The sequence below is a fragment of the Erpetoichthys calabaricus genome, chromosome 2, assembly GCF_900747795.2.
Source record: "Erpetoichthys calabaricus chromosome 2, fErpCal1.3, whole genome shotgun sequence".
NCBI classification, from domain to species: Eukaryota; Metazoa; Chordata; class Cladistia; order Polypteriformes; family Polypteridae; genus Erpetoichthys; species Erpetoichthys calabaricus.
The window spans coordinates 98973410-98992137 of record NC_041395.2 but is presented as its reverse complement, the minus strand read 5'-3'; the positions used below and the strand labels follow the sequence as shown (position 1 = coordinate 98992137).

At 37.6% G+C, this 18728-nt stretch overlaps 1 protein-coding gene across 1 annotated transcript in view; it reads left to right on the top strand.

Moving 5' to 3' along the window:
* The window catches only part of LOC114646171 (anoctamin-9), a 93785-nt gene that overhangs the window by 54717 nt on the left and 20340 nt on the right, over positions 1-18728 (top strand). Inside the window, exons 12-17 of the mRNA XM_028794200.2 lie at positions 9243-9347; positions 10151-10315; positions 13448-13484; positions 14238-14349; positions 14438-14495; positions 18211-18308. Coding sequence (XP_028650033.1) covers positions 9243-9347; positions 10151-10315; positions 13448-13484; positions 14238-14349; positions 14438-14495; positions 18211-18308 — 575 coding nt within the window. The remainder of the gene's footprint in view (positions 1-9242; positions 9348-10150; positions 10316-13447; positions 13485-14237; positions 14350-14437; positions 14496-18210; positions 18309-18728) is intronic.

Sequence of the window (18728 nt, the reverse complement as noted above, 5' to 3'; positions counted from 1 at the left end):
ATTTTCTGAAAGAAAAGAGAATAACACAGAGTTGGGAATTTCTTATTTGACGACATACCTCCAAAAATATCACATGATTAAATGAGATCATTATTAACCAGAATGCTTGGCTTGGCATTTGATTAAGAAACACAAATGGGTGTTGGGAATTCCTGACACAGCTCCTACAAGTCTACGTCTAAGACTATAGTTGAGCTGCTGTGTAACAGACTAATTGCAGTCAACAGTCTCCAATAATCACCAGCATAAGTCTTTCAAATCATAACCACATGTGAGATTTCCAGTGCCTGGAAATCACAGTATTTCTAAATTCAGCACCCGAGTTTGTGTTTTCTATAGTCATTATTAAAAAGTCTCTACCTGTAAAATAAAATTGAATTGTTATTAAACTTATTTTATTTGTTTTTGGCTTTTTCTAATTTTACTGCACTCACATACCCATCTGTCTCTCATTTTTATGAACCTGAACTTTCCATAATAGAGTAGTAATGAGTAGCTGGAGCACCACCAGCTGCAAACCAGGAACCACCCCTAGATGGGACGGCTGTCTATTTCAGGTCAGCTTCATGTACTTACTCACACTCTCTCGTATTGGTACAACTTCAAGTCACCAAAATCATAACATGAAAACTGGAGTTTCCGGAGAAAACACCAGGCAGACCATGGCCAGTGCAAATTGAACCCAAGTTCTGGAAGTTGTGAGTTCAAATATGTTGATCTATATCTTTCAGCAACTGAAGGATTTCCACAGAATAAAACCAACAATCACCTTTCATTATCTGAGCTTTAATTGCTGAAGTTTGCACACAGTGTGAGGGCTAAAATTTCTAAAAGTGACATCTATTTTGCTTCTGCCATTTCTTGCCTTAATCTTGTCATAGTGTCCTTTTTGAAAATTAAGGGTAACACATTGGTTTATCAATGTCCATGAGCATAAAATGATGAATTTTTACCAAAAGATGATCAACTTCTAAATCATTATTCCTCTGTTTAGAATGTTTAGAGTGATGCCCACTCCAGGCAATTTTCTGGGCTTGTGTTTGATGATTACTGGCATAGGCTCCAGCTGCCCTGCAACCCTGCCCTGGATGGCTATAAAATGGATGGATGGTTAGAACCAACCAGAGTAAATATCACCCACAATTATTGCCTGGTGTCCGCACTTGTAGCTCTTGGAAGAGATGCTGCCAGTATTCTACACAAGTTATGCCCTCAAAGAAATATATTACCATTCTAAAATTAAATGATCTATTCTAACTCATGTTGAAGTCCTTTTTGTAACCTTGACACCAAAACTAAATGTGGTATTTCACATGTGGCAAGTACAGACACGCACACACACACATGCACGCACACACACACACACACACACTCGTACTCATGCTTAAATGTCTTCTTGTGTTTTATATGCGCTAGATATGCTCCATTGACAAACATCCTATTAGCCTTTCTCATTGTTTGTTTATTGTGTCTGTTGATTGATAAAGACAAGTTAATTACGTTTTCTAAGCTGTATAGAACCCCCTTAGTAGTATAATTAAATGTTTTCTATGCTCAAGGCTTTACACTGACTTAATAGACTAAGCTGTCTATGTTTTTTGACCCTGGTCTCAAGTGGTGTATCAACTAACATTTTATGATCATCCAGAAAATGGGCTCCCTTGCATCCATGCATCAAACAGGACTGCAACTGTACTGATCTCAACTACAATTTTTTCCAGGATAAAACCGCGTTATCCCTTATTTTATTATTCTAGGGAAATTTAAATTTAGTAGCTAAAATACACCCCTTTCAACAAAAATTATATTTTACCCAAGTGCTATTTTGCCATGCTGTGCTTCTGTATCATAGATTAAACTGTCTGATGCATTTATATTTTTGTCCAATTTTGGCTTATTATTGCTTCCCTATGCAATTTCAATGGTGTGAAATTTAACTTTTATACACTTTGAGCTCTACTGGTAATGACTGATACAGCTTACTCTGAAATCAATAATTTACCTAGTATTGCCTGAGTGAGCTAGTAGAATTATAAAATTATTTACTATCCTTAGACTTGTTATACTTTATTTAGTACATAGAGTGGATTCAGAAAGTATTCAGATCCTTTTGCTTATTAACAGTTTGCTATGTTAAAGCCATGTAATAAAACCATTTAAATGCATTTGCTCTAAATCAAGCAACACTCAATATCACAGAATGACAAAACAAAAACAAAACTTCAGAAATCTTGAAAATGTATTAAAAACAAAATCTAAAATATCACATTGACACAAGTATTCATATGTGGACATGATTAGGAAAGGAACACACTTGACTATATAAGGTCACACAGTTCATGATTTGTCCATCCATCCATCCAACCTCTTCCGATTATCCGAGATCGGGTCGCAAGGGCCGCAGCTTGAGCAGAGATGCCCAGACTTCCCTCTCCCTGGCCACTTCTACTAGCTCTTCCATGGGAATTCCGAGGCGTTCCCAGGCCAGCCGAGAGACAGTCCCTCCAGTGTGTCCTGGGTCTTCCCTGGGGCCTCCTCCCGGTTAGACGTGCCTGGAACACCTCACCAGGGAGGCATCCTGATTAGATGCCCGAGCCACCTCATCTGACTCCTCTCGATGCAGAGGAGCAGTGGCTCTACTCTGAGCTCCTCCTGGATGACCGAGCTTCTCACCCTACCTTTAAGGGAAAGCCCAGACGCCCTGGAGAGGAAACACATTTCAGAACTCCTCTCATTCTTTCGGTCACTACCCATAGCTCATGACCATAGGTGAGGGTAGAAATATAGATCAACTGGTAAATTGAGAGCTTTGCCTTTTGGCACAACTCCTTTTTCACAACGACAGACCAATGCAGAGCCCGCATCACTGCGGACGCCGCACCAATACGCCTGTCGATCTCCAGCTCTATTCTTCCCTCACTTGTGAACTCCTCCACTTGGGGCAGTATCTCACTCCCAATCCTGAGAGGGCACCCCACCCTTTTCCAGCTGAGGAACATGGTCTTGGATTTGGAGGTGCTGATTCCTATCCCAGCTGCTTCACACTTGGCTGTGAACCAATCCAGAGAGAGCTGAAGATCACTGCCTGATGAAGCAAACAGGACAACATCATCTTCAAAAAGCAGTGACCCAATCCTGAGCCCACCAAACCGGACCCCCACAACGCCCTGGCTGCGCCTAGAAATTTTGTCCTTAAAAGTTATGAACAGAATCAGTGACAATCCAACTCTCACCGGAAACAGGTTCGACTTACTGCCGGCAATGCGGACCAAGCTCTGACACCAGTTATACAGGGACCGAACAGCCCTTATCAGGGGGTCTGGTACTCCGTACTCCTGGAGCACCCCCCCACAGGATTCCCTGACAGACACGGTCGAACACCTTTTCCACGTCCACAAAACTCATGTAGACTGGTTGGGCAAACTCCCATGCACCCTCCAGGACTCTGCCAAGGGTGTAGAGCTTGTCCACTGTTCCGAAACTAGAACGAAAACCACACTGTTCCTCCTGAATCCGAAGTTCGACTACCTGATGGACCCTTCTCTCCAGGACCCCCCAAAATGACTTTTCCAGGGAGGCTGAGGAGTGTGATCCCTCTGTAGTTGGAACACACCCTCCGGTCCCCCTTCTTAAAGATGGGGACCACCACCCCGGTCTGCCAATCCAGAGGCACTGTCTCCGATGTCCATGGGATGTTGCAGACGTGTGCCAACCAAGACAGTCCTACAACATCCAGCGCCTTGAGGAACTCTGGGTGTATCTCATTCATCCCCGGGGCTCTGCCACCAAGGAGTTTTTTGACCACCTTGGTGACCTCAGTCCCAGAGATGGGAGAGCCCACCTCCAACTACCCAGGCTCGGCTTCCTTATTGGAAGACATGTTAATGGGATTGAGGAGGTCTTCGAAGTACTCCCCCCATCAACCCACAACGTTCCGAGTCGAGGTCAAGAGTGCACCATCCCCACCATATACAGTGTTGACACTGCACTGCTTCCCCCTCCTGAGATGCCAGATGGTGGACCAGAATCTCCTCGAATCCGTCCGGAAGTCGTTCTCCATGGCCTCCTCAAACTCCTCCCGACGCCCGAGTTTTTGCCTCAGCAACCACCGAAGCTGTATTCTGCTTGGCCTGCCGGTACCTGTTAGCTGCCTCTGGAGTCCCACAGGACAAAAGGGTCCTGTAGGACTCCTGCAGCTTGACGGCATCCCTCACCGCTGGTGTCCACCAACGGGTTTGGGGATTGCCGCCATGACAGGCACTGACCACCTTATGGCCACAGCTCCGGTTAGCCGCCTCAACAATAGAGGCACGGAACATGGCCCATTCAGACTCAATGTCCCCCACCTCCCTCGGGACGTGGTCGAAGTTCTGCTGGAGGTGGGAGTTGAAGCTACTTCTGACAGAGGACACTGACAGACATTCCCAGCAGACCTTCACAATACGTTTGGGCCTACCAGGCCTGACCGGCATCCTCCCCCACCACTGAAGCCAACTAACCACCAGGTGGTGATCAGTTGACAGCTCCGCTCCTCTCTTTGCCCGAGTGTCCAGGACATGTGGCCACAAGTCCAACGACACGACCACTAAGTTGATCATCGAACCGAGGCGTAGGGTGTCCTGGTGCCAGGTGCACATATGGACACCCCAATGCCTGAACATGGTGTTTGTTATGGACAATCCGTGATGAGCACAGAAGTCCAATAACAAAACATCACTCAGGTTCAGATCGGGGGGGGGGGGGGCATTCCTCCCAGTCACGCCCTTCCAGGTCTCACTGTCATTGCCCACGTGAGCATTGAAGTCTCCCAGCAGAACGAGGGAGTCCCCAGCAGGTGCACCCTCTAGCACCCCCTCAAGGGACTCCAAAAAGGGTGGATACTCCAGACTGCTGTTCGGCGCAAATGCACAAACAACAGTTAGGACCCGTCCCCCCACCCGAAGGCGGAGGGAGGCTACCTTCTCATCTACCGGGGTGAACCCCAATAAATAGGCTCCAAGTCGGGGGGCAAAAAGTATGCCCACAACCGCTCGGCGCCTCTCACCAGGGGCAACTCCGGAGTGGTAAAGAGTCCAGCCCCTCTCAAGGAGACTGGTTCCAGAGTCCAGGCTGTGCGTTGAGGTGATCCCGACTATATCTAGCCAGAACCTCTCAACCTCGCGCACTAGCTCAGGCTCCTTCCCCTTCAGATAGGTGACATGATTCATGATTTGTATCAGAGCAAAAACCAAGCCATAAGGTTGAAGGAATTTCCCACAGAGCATAGGGACAAGATTGTGTCAAAGCACAGATCAGGGGAAGGCTACAAAAATTCCTGCAGCACTGACGGTTCTCAAGTGCAGAGTGGCCTTCATAATTCTTAAATGAAATATGTTTGGAACAACCACAACACCTCCTAGAGCTGGCCACCCAGGCAAACTAAGAAATTGTGGGAGAAAAGCCATGGTAAAAGAAGTAATCAAGAACCCAGTGGTCACTCTGGATGAGCTACCGAAAACCTGTGAGGAAATGGGACAGCTTTTCAGTTTGGCAACCATAACTGCAACACTCCACCGATATGGGCTTTATGACAGAGTGACCAGACAGAAGCCTCTACTCAGTAAAAGACACAATTAAGCCCACTTGGGCCTGTTTACAGTATGGCCACCTAAAGGAGTGTGAGAAACAAGATTCTCTGGTCTGATGAAACCAACTTTAGTGTCCTGTCTAGGGAAAAAAACAACCACTGCTCATCACTGTGCAATACTATTTCGACTTTGAAGCATAGTGTTAGCAGCATCATGCTGTGAGATTGTTTTTCAGTTGCAGGAACTGGGAGACTAGATTAGGTTAAGCAAAAGCTGAATGGAGCAAAGTATAAAAGTGTACTTTATGAAAGCCTGCTCTATTGTGCTTTGGACCTCACACTGGGCTGAAGGTTTACCTTTCAACAGTACAATGACTGTACAATAAATGCACAAAGCAAAGACAACACAGAAGTGGTTCAGAGACAATTCTGTTCTGTTGTGAGTATCTGGATGTGGCACTTGGTGCCACTACTCTCCTGCATATGGAAAAGTAATAATGGCTAAAGGAACAATGCAATCATCATTTGTTAAGATTCCCTTATCAGAGTAAACAGCCAGCACAGACTTGACAATAGAAAATCCAGGAGTGGGTAGGCAGCCAGATGACCAAGGTCTCCAGGACTGTGACTTTATTTTTGATGTTCTTTTGTATGATTTTAATCTCCACCATTGTCAACTGGCCATAGTTCATTAACTAATTAATGGACTTATTTTTTTGGTTTCCACTTACAGTATGTTTAATCCATTGTATCAGTTCTTGCATTTTAACTGAGAATTGTTCACTGTGCTCTGTGAATGCACTCAGCGAAGAGTACTGTACAAAAAGTAAGTTGTTATTGTATTGTAACTCTGGGAATGTCCTTGAGTCACCCAGCCAGAGCACAGACTTGAACCCAATCAAACATCTCTGGAGAGACCTCAAAATAGCTGTTCACCAACAGTTTCCATCCAACCTTACATAGCTTGAGAAGACCTGAAGAGAAGAATGGCAGAATATCTCCCAATTCAGTTGTTTAAATCTTGTTGTGTCATACCCAGGATGACTCCAAGCTGTAATCACTGCTAATGGTGCTTCTGATTCAAGGATCTAAATGCTTGTGATATGTGATATATCATTTTTTTTATTTTTAATGTTTTAATATGTTTGGGGAAAAAAGTCCAAAATCCTGTTTTTGCTTTGTTGCTTTAGGGTATTTAGTGTTGCTTGATTTGGAGAGAAAAAAATATATTTAAATAAAAAAAAGTTAAGGGGTCTGAAAACTTTCTAAATCCACAGTAATTGTTTTTAATATTGGAAATTGTTTTGTATGTAGTAAATCTTTGTATTTTTTTTTTTTTTTTTTACTCCTCTAGTGCAAAAAAAAAAAAAAAACGTCTTCAAAAGGGTTTGCAAATTAAAAAAAAATCAAAAACTGAAATCTCCTATTTAGTAATGTAGTCAATCCCTTTGCTGTGGCACAGATTGTGGTCAGGTTGTTTTAAATTTCCTTGAAATGTTTCTAAACTTGATTGGATTCCAATTGTGACACACTGCATCCAGCAAGGGGTGCATGCTCCCTGGGAATATGTTTGTTACAGAGTGCATCTTTTACTAAAGTAAAAGTCTATATATTTATTTATTACAAAATATTATAGCCTTCTCTAGTGTTATGGCAGCGGTTCTAAGATGAAGAAAGGAAAAATGAAACTAAACTCCACTTAAACTACACTCCACTTCTTTTGATATCGGCTGGGCACACACAATTATACAATTTTCAAAGGAGAGCTACTAGTAAAATGTATGCAGTTGTGGGGTTGCTGCAGTCAGCTCTGGCCTGGTTCAAGAGAGTGCTGGAGACATGTTTGTTAGGAATGGGCTAGAGCGATGTCTTCCATCCATCTGTAGGTGAGATCTAATGTTCCATGCAGTTGCCAGAGCTTTATATATTCTCATGGTCTTTGTTTCCAAAATAAGAACATGCATTTGCCAAACATGGAATTCATTCATAGGGAAACTCTAAATAGCAGACTGTAGCCCCTTGAATATATATATATATATATATATATATATATATATATATATATATATATATATACACACACCAAAATATTGACCACAAATAAAGAGCACATCAGCACTTTTAAATATCTTGCCCGAGTTGTCTCCATTTGTCTCTTCACATCTCCCTGTCAGGTTGCTTACATAGCAGTAATGTTTCTCCCTGTCAGCTGGTTTGCACATTTTAGATATTTTCAGCTGTGTCAATTTAGGGCCTTAGTTTTGAGTTAAATCATGTACTATGCAGGACTGAACCTCACAGGTTAGAGTGACACACTTCAAATATTTGTCCATACAAACTGAAGTGATTGAAGCATACAGCCAGGACAATGCTGGAGTGACTTTGAGACAATGTTTCTTATTGTCCATGAGTGGCCCAGTCAAAGCCAAGACAATCCCATAGAACACTGGTGGAGAAACTTGAAGATCTCAGTTTACAGTCACATACCATCCAGTCCAATGGAGCTTGGGGGAATCTGCCAGGAAGAATGGGATAAACTTCCAAATCCAGGTGTGCATAGTTTATGGAGACCTATCCAAGAAGGCTCTAAGCTTTAATTTCTGGCAAAGGGGCTTCTACAAAGTATTGAATTAAGGGTCTGAAAACTTAAAATGAATGAGAGATCTCGGTTTTTGATATTTAATATTAACATGTTTTCACTAGGGCTGAAATGATTCCTTGAGACACTTGAGTAATTTGACTACTAAAAATCATCAAAGTAAATTCTTTGCATCAAAGATTTGTTTAATTCATGTAACTACACCTTCCACAAGCTCAGAATTTTTTGCACAGATGATTATTAGTAAAGCACAACACATTTATGGTGTTGATACGTGACGAGATGTTACTTGATTGCGCAGATTGCAAAATGGAGAAATAGTGAGAAAACAAATGCAGCACACTATCTAATGTTGGCAAAACTGACAAAGTCCTTTTTATGTATTCCAGCAACATCCACACCACCAGAGCATCTCTTTTCTGCAGCAGGAAACATTGCATCAAAGTGCAGAGCAAGCTTCAGTTCTGAGCATATTGATATGCTCGTTTCTTCTTTGCCATCAACACATGCTCCTTTTATAGGCCCATGCAGACAAACACACAGCATATACAGTATACCTCATCAATGGAATATAATCCTGGTAGAACTATTTTTATTTTTTTTTTTGCCTTCCAAGAAGATGCTAAAGGCTTATGTTATGCCAGAGTTGTAGTTAGGTTGAAACTTGTAGTTCTGAAAGTTAGGTTGCACAACTTTAAAGGCACTTTTTTGTGTTATCATTATTATTAATGTATGCCTTAGTTTTAGGCTGTATGTATACCTTTTTTATATATATAAACTTCTTTGTGATTGATTTATTATTTTTGTATCTTTGTTTAAAACCTAGAACATAATATGGCACTTAAAAGCACTAAATGGGTTTAGTTTTGACAAATAATTTTATTGTATGCAATTTAAGGAATAAAAATGTTAGATTTTCTAAAAGGGAAATCAATTAGCTGTTTTAAGAGAGATGTCTTATTTTCTCTTTTAAGTTTGTATCCCTTCTGTAAGTATTGTTTGTTGAAATACAAAATATCCACCTTGTGGTATTAGAAATGACTGAATTTAATTCTATTTTTTTTTATTTATATATAGGAGGATCTTGTTCTTGAAATAGTCAACAATCCACAGGTCATGCCTGAAAAATTCCAGCATTCTTACATTTCTAGTATCATTGTCATGTTTCTTGTTTCTGTCATGGTGAGCATTCACAGCACCTGTATCAACTTTTCAGAAATGACAATGGAGTAATGATTCAATGAAGTGTTTTTTGAATTAATTAGATACTGAAAGATACAAAAAAATGTAAAAAATTATTAATTTAAATTTATTTCTAAATAGGCTACAGGTTAGTTTATAATTTGTTACAATGATTTAGAAGTTTGTTTCTTCTGCTTCCCGCAATACATTTTAGGAAAGTGCTATTTTTAAATCTGTAAGTGATGTATTATTCTATTGGACATGTACACACTGGCTAGCACTGTTCATTAATGGAATCAGAATCCTGAGAAGGAATCCCATATCTGTGTGGAATGTACAGTTTTGTCCTTTGTCTGTGTGGGTTTTTTTTTTCATACTACTACAAAGATTTGCACTATATTTTAATGGGTGATTTTTAATTGGCCCCTGTGTAAGTGTTGGAGTGTGTGCATGTGTGATCATGCATTGGTAGAGGTGGGGTTGTTGGACAGGGAGGGAGATGATAATGGGGCCAAGTGGGCTTTGTGATAGGCTACTGCCTTGCCCACCGCTTTTCCTGTCTTGTGCCAAGTTTTGTTTTGATCAGCTCCAGGCCTCCATGGCCCTGAATTTGAGAATGTTATGTTTGATGCATTATCTTATCAATCCATTTCTATTTCTTTATCATAATCCTTTCCTTCTTTCTTGAGATAAAAATCTATGTTTGGTAAATGATGTTTATTTGTTAGATGTGAATGCTGACATTTAGAGTGATGTGCTAATTGTTTCATGCTATACAATTTTTTTTTTAATTTAAATCCCAGATTGTTATTTTCATTGGCCTATCCTTGGGTCTTGTGGTGTTTCGAGTTTTTGCAACAGTAGTGCTGTCAGAGAGTGAATGGAAGCCTCTAAAAGAAAATGCCAACACTGTAGCTGTCATGTTAGGGGCAGTGGTACACTACTTGACCATTACTATTATGACAAAGGTAAAATTGTTTGCTGTTTTTTTTCTGCCATAATATGTCTCTTGTTGTACACCTCTACTATAATTCTGTTTTATTTTAAAGTTGGTTATTGGAACATAGTAAATGCAAATTGCATATGAAAATCTTGTCCAGAGTGTGTCACAACTTTGTGCACTCCATGATTACTGTTGCTAGTATCACATCTCTGATGAATGATCCACATTTATAAATAAATTGACAGAAGTAAACTAAATAAGCACCTTCTAAGTGCCAGGGTCCGAAGATCCATGAAAAGTTATGATGTGGGCATTTCAAAGTGTTCTTGTCGATGTTTACATTTTTTTCAAAAAAACATCTGAAGCAAATACTTTCAAATACTTACAAATATTTTCATTCACCACTACATTATTTTGTAAAATTAAAGATATATATATATATATATATATATATATATATAATATATAATATATAATATATGTGTGTGTGTGTGTGTGTGAGCATGTGTCTGTATTCCACCTTAATAAAAGGGTAAGTATCTGTGTGTGGCAGTACAGTTGTTATGTCAGTGCTATTCCAAAAGAGGGCGTATCCGAAACATTTTTAGTAATAAAATTAATCGCAGTTGTCGTTCAGATATCGGACCACAAACATTAAAACTGCTTTTAGTACTTTTTACCAAGTGGTATATAACAGAGAGCTATGAATTGCATTGTGCTCTGCAAATGTGTGTGTGTGTGTGTATGTATGTAAATGCATATAAATAAAATATGTATATATGTATGTACTCAAAACACTGAGAACTGTGCTATTTTATGGTCACTTTACTCTAGTGGTTCAATCACTTTTACACCTCAATTCTATCCTGATTATTATAAAATACTAAATCTAGACAGGCTTCACCCCATGCTTTAACATACTGCTTTAAAAAATAGTCACTGATTATATTTAAAAACTCCTGATCTTGTGCTCCGCTATTTGCAAGGTTATTCAAGTTAATATTCAGGTAGTTAAAGTCCCCCATGACTATTATATCCCCCAGTAAACTTGCCTTTTTAATATTATGAAAAAAGATGTACATTGAAATTATTGTCTGAACTGAGCAGTCTACAACACGCTCCTAAAATAAGGCCTCTTTCCTTAATGCTTTTCAGACAAAACCACTTGTCCTGACTAAGATGGGGCTTATTGTCCAACAGCATCCCCACCTTCTTTTCTGTTCTGTCTGTTCTTCCTGAAAAATGTGTATCCCTCTCTGGGATTCTATTATTTACTATTCTTTTATTTTTCTGCTGAATTGGAAAAATGCAAATCAACGTACCCTAGGGCAATGAAAAAATTATGTTCTATAGAACTTAGTGAGAAGTCAAGCAAAATTACACCCTTTATTGGCCAAATAAAAGATTACAATATGCAGGCTTTCGGGGGTGAAGAAGGGGCCTGAGTTGCCTCGAAAGCTTGCATATTGTAATCTTTTTAGTTAGCCAATAAAAGGTGTAATTTTGCTTGACTTCTCACTAAGTGCTATAGAACATAATTTTTTCATTACCCTAGGGTACGTTGATTTTCATTTTTCCAATTGAGCAGAAAAATAAAAGAATAGTGTAGCGTATGTTATGACTACAGAGTAACACCAAAGATTGTAGTGTTCTATCTGCTATACCCCCAAACAAACTACTAACTGTGGAGGATTTGTAATAATTCTGAAGCTTTCTGATAGGTATGCTGAAACTATAGTCCAGTAAGGTTTAGGCAGAGGATGAACCTATGTTTCTGAGGGTGGATATTGCTTGAAAAAACATCTTTTGACAAGTACAGTAGGTGTAATTTCTGTTATATTTTTGACTGTGCAAGTCAAATATGGGATGTACCTTATAATACCTAATTAGACAGTTTTGTGAACTGGAAGAATGTGGTCGGTCAAAGGGCTATCTATAGTTTAACTGTCGACTATTGTAATCAATTAGAAGTGTTGTTTCAGATTATCCAGTATTGTTCTGTTTTAGAAAACACTGGTGTAGTCATTAGATTTTTTTAAAACGATATTAGTGCTTTATGGTAGAGCTTCCACAATGGATAAAACAGGGAAAGCTTATTATATAGAAGTGTTCAATTTGAATGTAATGGAAGAAATATTTTGGTGATGAAGGAAGCAGATATGCTTTTAGTATACAAATCTCTGAAGGTTTCTGTTCTGTGTACTTTTGTATTTTAAATATTGTATACTGAAAGGAGGGAAGGAAAGCATCTATAATTTGTATAATGACCGCTTCCTTCAGGTCTTGTTTAACAAATTCTCATTGAGTGTTTAACCATGATGGTGACACACAGAAGAAAGCATACAGAAAAACAGTAGTCTAGGATCTTGTTAATGTAGCTACCCCAGAAGATGGGAGCTCAGCATTATTCAAAGTATCATTGTTCTCTGCAAAGTAGTAAAACAGAAAATTAAGCATAGCCATTTCATTACATATTGAACTTTATTTTTAACTGAATGATAATAGGAAAAAAAGAAAAGTGACCTGTGATATTTTAATGAATATATGTGGATTCTACTCAAATGCAGCTAGGACAAAGGCCTAATATGGAAGTCTGTTGTACACCCCCTAATGCAGATTAATAGGCAACTTTTTAAATACAGGAAGCTAGATCTGAATACTCAATGGATATTGTATATATGGAAAGTACTACTTAAAGAGGAGTTGTACCTGCCACTCTCTGCATTCAAGAAGTGTATAGAAGCTACTCGTAAGCAAGCTGTTTAAGAGTTTGTGCAAATGTTTGAAAGTGTTTCTTGACTTGGAGAACCATAGTTACGTGGACATATAGGGTACTAGATAGTAGTACTTTGTAGACCTAGAGAACTCAGCTGGATGGTATTTTGCACAAGGTGGTTAAACAGGAATTCATAAGCTACGTTGGACTGAATTACCCTTTTTGTCAGAACTGTTTTTATGTTCTAAAAAACAAATGAAGGATCTCTTTTTTTAAATTAAGTATACAGGGTGCAATGGGATAGATGGGTAAAAATTTAACAATTAATTTACTTCAGCACTGTTTATTAAAATCTCTGCTACTACTTTCATTTTATGTTGTTGATTAATTTACCCTTTTATATCAAATATGCAAATAACTTTTAGATTTTCTTTTTTTTAGGTGAACAGATGGGTAGCTATCTTTCTATGTAAAATAGGTATGTTGGTAATTCTTTAAAATGGTAAATATAGTGCAAACTCACTGCTTCCTTATGTAATCCATCCATCCATCCATTGTCCAACTCGCTATATGTAATCCCTGTAAATTTATTTTTGTATGGACAATACATACATACATACTACACATACTGCAGTATAGTTTATTATTTAAATTTAATAAATTCCATTTTTAAATTTAAATGTAAGTATTAAAGTGTTAAAATTTAAATATTTAATGCATTTTAAATATTTAAGTATTAGGCCTACATCCATCTATTCTTCTTTTCTTGATGGTTGCTTCTCTTTATGTAAAATCCTCACAGTATGTAAACCAGTTGTAAAGTACAATCTGTCATATAAACAGATGTGAACCTTGCCACTTTTACGCCACATCTTATTCGCAGCTGATTTTATATTAATTTGCAATGAATTCTGAAGTATACATTTTATATATACAGTATACTGTGTATAGCATATAAACCAGTTGTAAAGTATAGTCAGTCATATAAACAGATGTGAACCTTGCCACTTTACACCACATCTCATTTGCAGCAAATTTTATATTCATTTGAAATTAATTCTGAAATACACATTTTTATATGTACAGTATACTGTTTCTAGTATGTTTTAAAACGCTTTGTAAAGTTATTTGATTTAGATTTGTTGCAGTTTTCAGGGTTTTTGTCATTAACATTTTCTGTAACAAAGTTTGTGTTCAGCTGTAACCTACATGTGCTTGGCTATGTTTGCAGAGAGGAATCCTTTCTTTGAAGATAAGGAATGCAGCTTTACTGTGAAGATGTTTACTTTCCAATTCTTCACCCTGTTTTCATCCTTGTTCTATGTGGCTTTTTTTCTTGGAAGGTTAGTCAGATCCATAGTATTGCTGTGCTCATGATTTTCCTTGTTTTTGCCTTAATAATCATCATAATTTTCTTTTATGTCTATTTAGGATTAATGGTCATCCCAAAGAATATGTAAAGATTGCTCAGCAGTGGCGGCTGGAAGAGGTGAATTACATGTTATATGTATAAATAAAGTGCTAGAAACTATGAAAACTAAAATAATCACACTTAGATATTCCTAGACTTGATGTAATGCTCTTCTTAATGGTAATGGCTTTGACTGCTGCAAAGGTATTATAATAAAAAAATAAGATAATGTAATCAAGAAAGTAATGTTTTGGCTTATGCCAAAAGTTACAAATGGTTGCATACATTTTAAGAAAATAATTGGCCTAAGGCCAGTTGGCTACCCAGTCTATCTTCAGATATTCCAACAAAATGATTTTAAGTGTGTAGAAAATCATAATAAATTATTTTATTATGCTTAGTGTTGTTACTTTTTGCACTGCTGCCTCACTGGATCCAGTTTTCTGGTTTTGAATTAGTATCCTTCTAACTGTCTGTGCAGAGCTTGCATAGCTTTTTAGTTGGGAGCTCTAATTTTCCCTTCCATATCACAAAGATGTGTATGTTAGATTAATTGTTAATTATAAATTTGCACCTGGGAGTATAACTGTATAATTGAATGAGCACTACAATGGACTGACACCCTGTCTGTGGTTGGCTGACTATTTCAGATAGATGCTGAACTTGCACAACATTGAACTAAATTATGAAAATGTGTTATACAAGGCTTTTAATAGTTGTGCTCAATTTTAAGTTTGTCAGATTTTTTTCTCTACCCCATTATTAGTGGAGTATATGATGTTTCAGAACTTACAGCTGAAGGACACTGAAGTATAGTTGTTTAATTGCATAATTACTTATTATTAGGATCACACCTGTAATTTGGAAGTTACACAGAGATCATGTGCAGCTTCTTCTTTGAAGATACACACGTGTTAACTATCGGTGTAATTCCGTACATATTGGTTTTGGTTGTATACCAAATTTTTCATCCATCCATTCATCTTCTAAACCTGCTTATCCAGAGCATTGTCGCAGAAAACCTGGAGCCTTATCCCAGCAAACATCGTGTGCAAAGCAACAACAATTCCTGGGCAGGGTGACAGTCCATCGCAGGGTGAGCACACTCACACAAACACACTTGGGCCAGTTTAGCAATGCCAGTTCACCTAACCTTTATGTCTTTGGACTGTGGGAGTAAATATGTGGACATGGAGAGAACATGTAGTGACCTCCTGAAACATGAACCCCGGTCTGTTTGTTGCAAGGCAGCAGCAGTAGCACCACCACTGTGACACCATATCACCATGCAGATTTTCTTTTCTATTTTCTCTTAAAAGACAGTAATTTACACAATATACAGAAGCTTTTTCCTGCCATTCAAAAATTATAGCTTTATTTTGCAAAATTATTTCATTATTTTGCAATACTTATTGGATTATATTTCACAAAGATATTGCTTGCTGCTGCTGGTTACATTGTGCATGCGCATACTTCAGTCATCTAGTGATAGCTATTAAGGGAATAATAAAGCACACATGTAGTTTACAATTAAATACCTGGAACTGAGTAAAAGTTCTAGACATTTACTTTTAGTCAGGTTAAAGAACTAGTAAGTTTAGTACTAATGTTTTAACATTGGCAGAGTGAAGGCATAGAGCTAACATTCAGGTTTTAAATGGGATTTGCATGTTCTCCCTATACATTTTTGGATTGATTGGTATCAACAAGTCGTGTAACTGTGTATGACTACCTGTTTTAACACTGAATACTGATAGTATGTCAGTAATACTTCTCAATAAACAAAATATGTTTAGTTCTTTGTCTACTGTAAGGTAAATAACATCCATCCTCTTTTTTTCATCACCAACCCGAGCCTCCAAAGATTTGTGATATGAACACTGGCTGCTGCATCACCAAATCATACTGTTTCAGAATATCAATAGCAAATACCTGTATTAAAACTAAACAACAACTTTATTTATAGGTTTCTATTTTTGGATTGCACACAGAAATGGCTGTGTGATTGTGCCTTACAAAGGACTAGCATACCATCCCCTTGTTTGCTTCTTGCCTTACACCCAGTGCTGTGGCGATAATCGTTGGCTTACTGTAACCCCAAACTGGACAGATTAAATTTATCCATCAGAACATGCAGAATTAAATGTATACCTACCACATCTGTTCAGTTATTGTCACTACACACATACTTAACCTCTTACTCATTATCTGTCACTGGACTATCAGAGCACAAGCATTCATAGTTTTATAGGCCACAGCATGCATTATCATTGTGAAATAATGCAATACTTTTGTTCAATACCACAATAATTTACAAACACCCTAGTACTATCCTTGGTTGGTCAAATTATTCAGTGGTCAAAAAAAGCCTCTGGCTATAAAGAAGTACATTGAGAAACACTGATTTAAATTATTATTATTTGAAATACTTGGTGGTTCAGCAAATAGGCATTATGCCCAATATAAACATGTTTGTTTGTTTGTTTTATGCCTGTTAGCTATTGAAGAGGCACTGTGTGCAAAACTTCTTTGTGTATATATTTAGTTTAATTAACAAGATTTTATGTGCGTATTGCTGACATGTATCATTTTTGAGGTTTCTTTCTAGCAGCAGCAGTTATTTATTCAATAATTGTGTCCAAGAATGTGTGCAATTTTTATTTTTCTGTATAGTGTTTTGACAGAGTATTTTTTTCATGGTAGTGCTTACTTCCAAAAAATATTTTTTTGCCTAACATTTTATTATTGAATGTGGAATTTTCAATCTATTCAATTGGGATTTGCTGCTAATAATCAATAAACCACACTTAAAATAAATTTTATAAATATTCATCTTCCTTGCTATACTATACATACACAGACAATCAGTTCTCTATAAATGTTACATAATAAGATAAACAAAACTCACATATTGACTCTTAAGAGGGCAAACATGAGTTCAGATCTCACTTATCATAGTCAGTTTATTGTATATATGTCCTAACAAAAGCTACATCAAAAAGTCAAGGGACAGTCCAAAAAGGAAAAAAAAACGTAAAATAGATTTTGAAAAACAAATTATTTTTAAAATGTATAAGACAATTTCCAAAGCATTCAAAGCAATTCAAAACACAGTAAAATGTGTTATTAAGAAAAAGAAGAAAATAAAATATAGCACCAGTGAATCTAAGTAAAGCAGAGCACTCTTATTTTAAGTAATAAACACCAAATAAAAATGTGTTTGCTGTTTCCCAGCAGGAATTAATTCTATACTGTTCCTAAAATGATTTTTTTGAAAATCTTCCTTCATTATGCCCTCTGTTTCTAACGCCATTGGCACTTGCACTTTAGATCATTTGAAAAAAATCCACATTCTATACCAAAATGCATATTTAAAAGTGGTTGAGACCATTGTGGAGGATTTGTCTTTGCTGGAGGCCTGATAATTGGTTCAGTTGTCCATATAACTGTTTTTGTAAACCCACTATATTGCAATATTGATAGTAAACTTAATCAGTAAGTGATGAGTATCAGTTATAAGAACTGCAAAGTCAAAGGAGTGTTTTTTAAAATGTTATTGGTACATTCATGGGCTGGTAAGACAGGCTAATGGATTGTGTGTGTGTTTTCTTTCTTTTTTTTTCTTCACTATTATCCCACCTTTTAGTGGTGTCATGCTTTGTGGTGCTGTCTTGTTCCAAAATATACAACTTTGTTCAAAAACTTTTTGAGCAAATCTTTCTTTGGCTGTATATTTGAAAAACTCACCCAGCAATATTCTTGATAAATCCATTGTGTTTTTCTTTGTTTGCAGTGCCATCCCAGTGGATGTATGACTGATCTCTTTATCCAGATGGCAATCATTATGATTCTGAAACAAACTCTCAGCAATATTGTGGAGTTTTTATCACCGTGAGTTTTACATTTTAATTATATTACTATACATCGGAACTTTAATGAATATTTCCAAACTTTTTTGCTTTGTTACATATTAGGTAAAACATTAATTCAGAAGGTTTTTCATTCTTATTGCAACTTGGAATATATTTCACCAAACATTATTGCTTTATCTCATCATCCAGTTGAATTGTACTTTTTTGCTGAAGGTATAAAAAAATGTTGTAATGTTAATTGATTAACAGCTTATTTTCAATGGAATAAACCTCCTGATTATAGTTATTTTTTCATAGTTAACAAGGCGAAATTACATATATGGGACGGCATGGTGGCGCAGTGGTAGCGCTGCTGCCTCGCAGTTAGGACCCTGCGTAGAGTTTGCATGTTCTCCCCGTGTCTGCGTGGGTTTCCTCCCATCGTCCAAAGACATGCAGG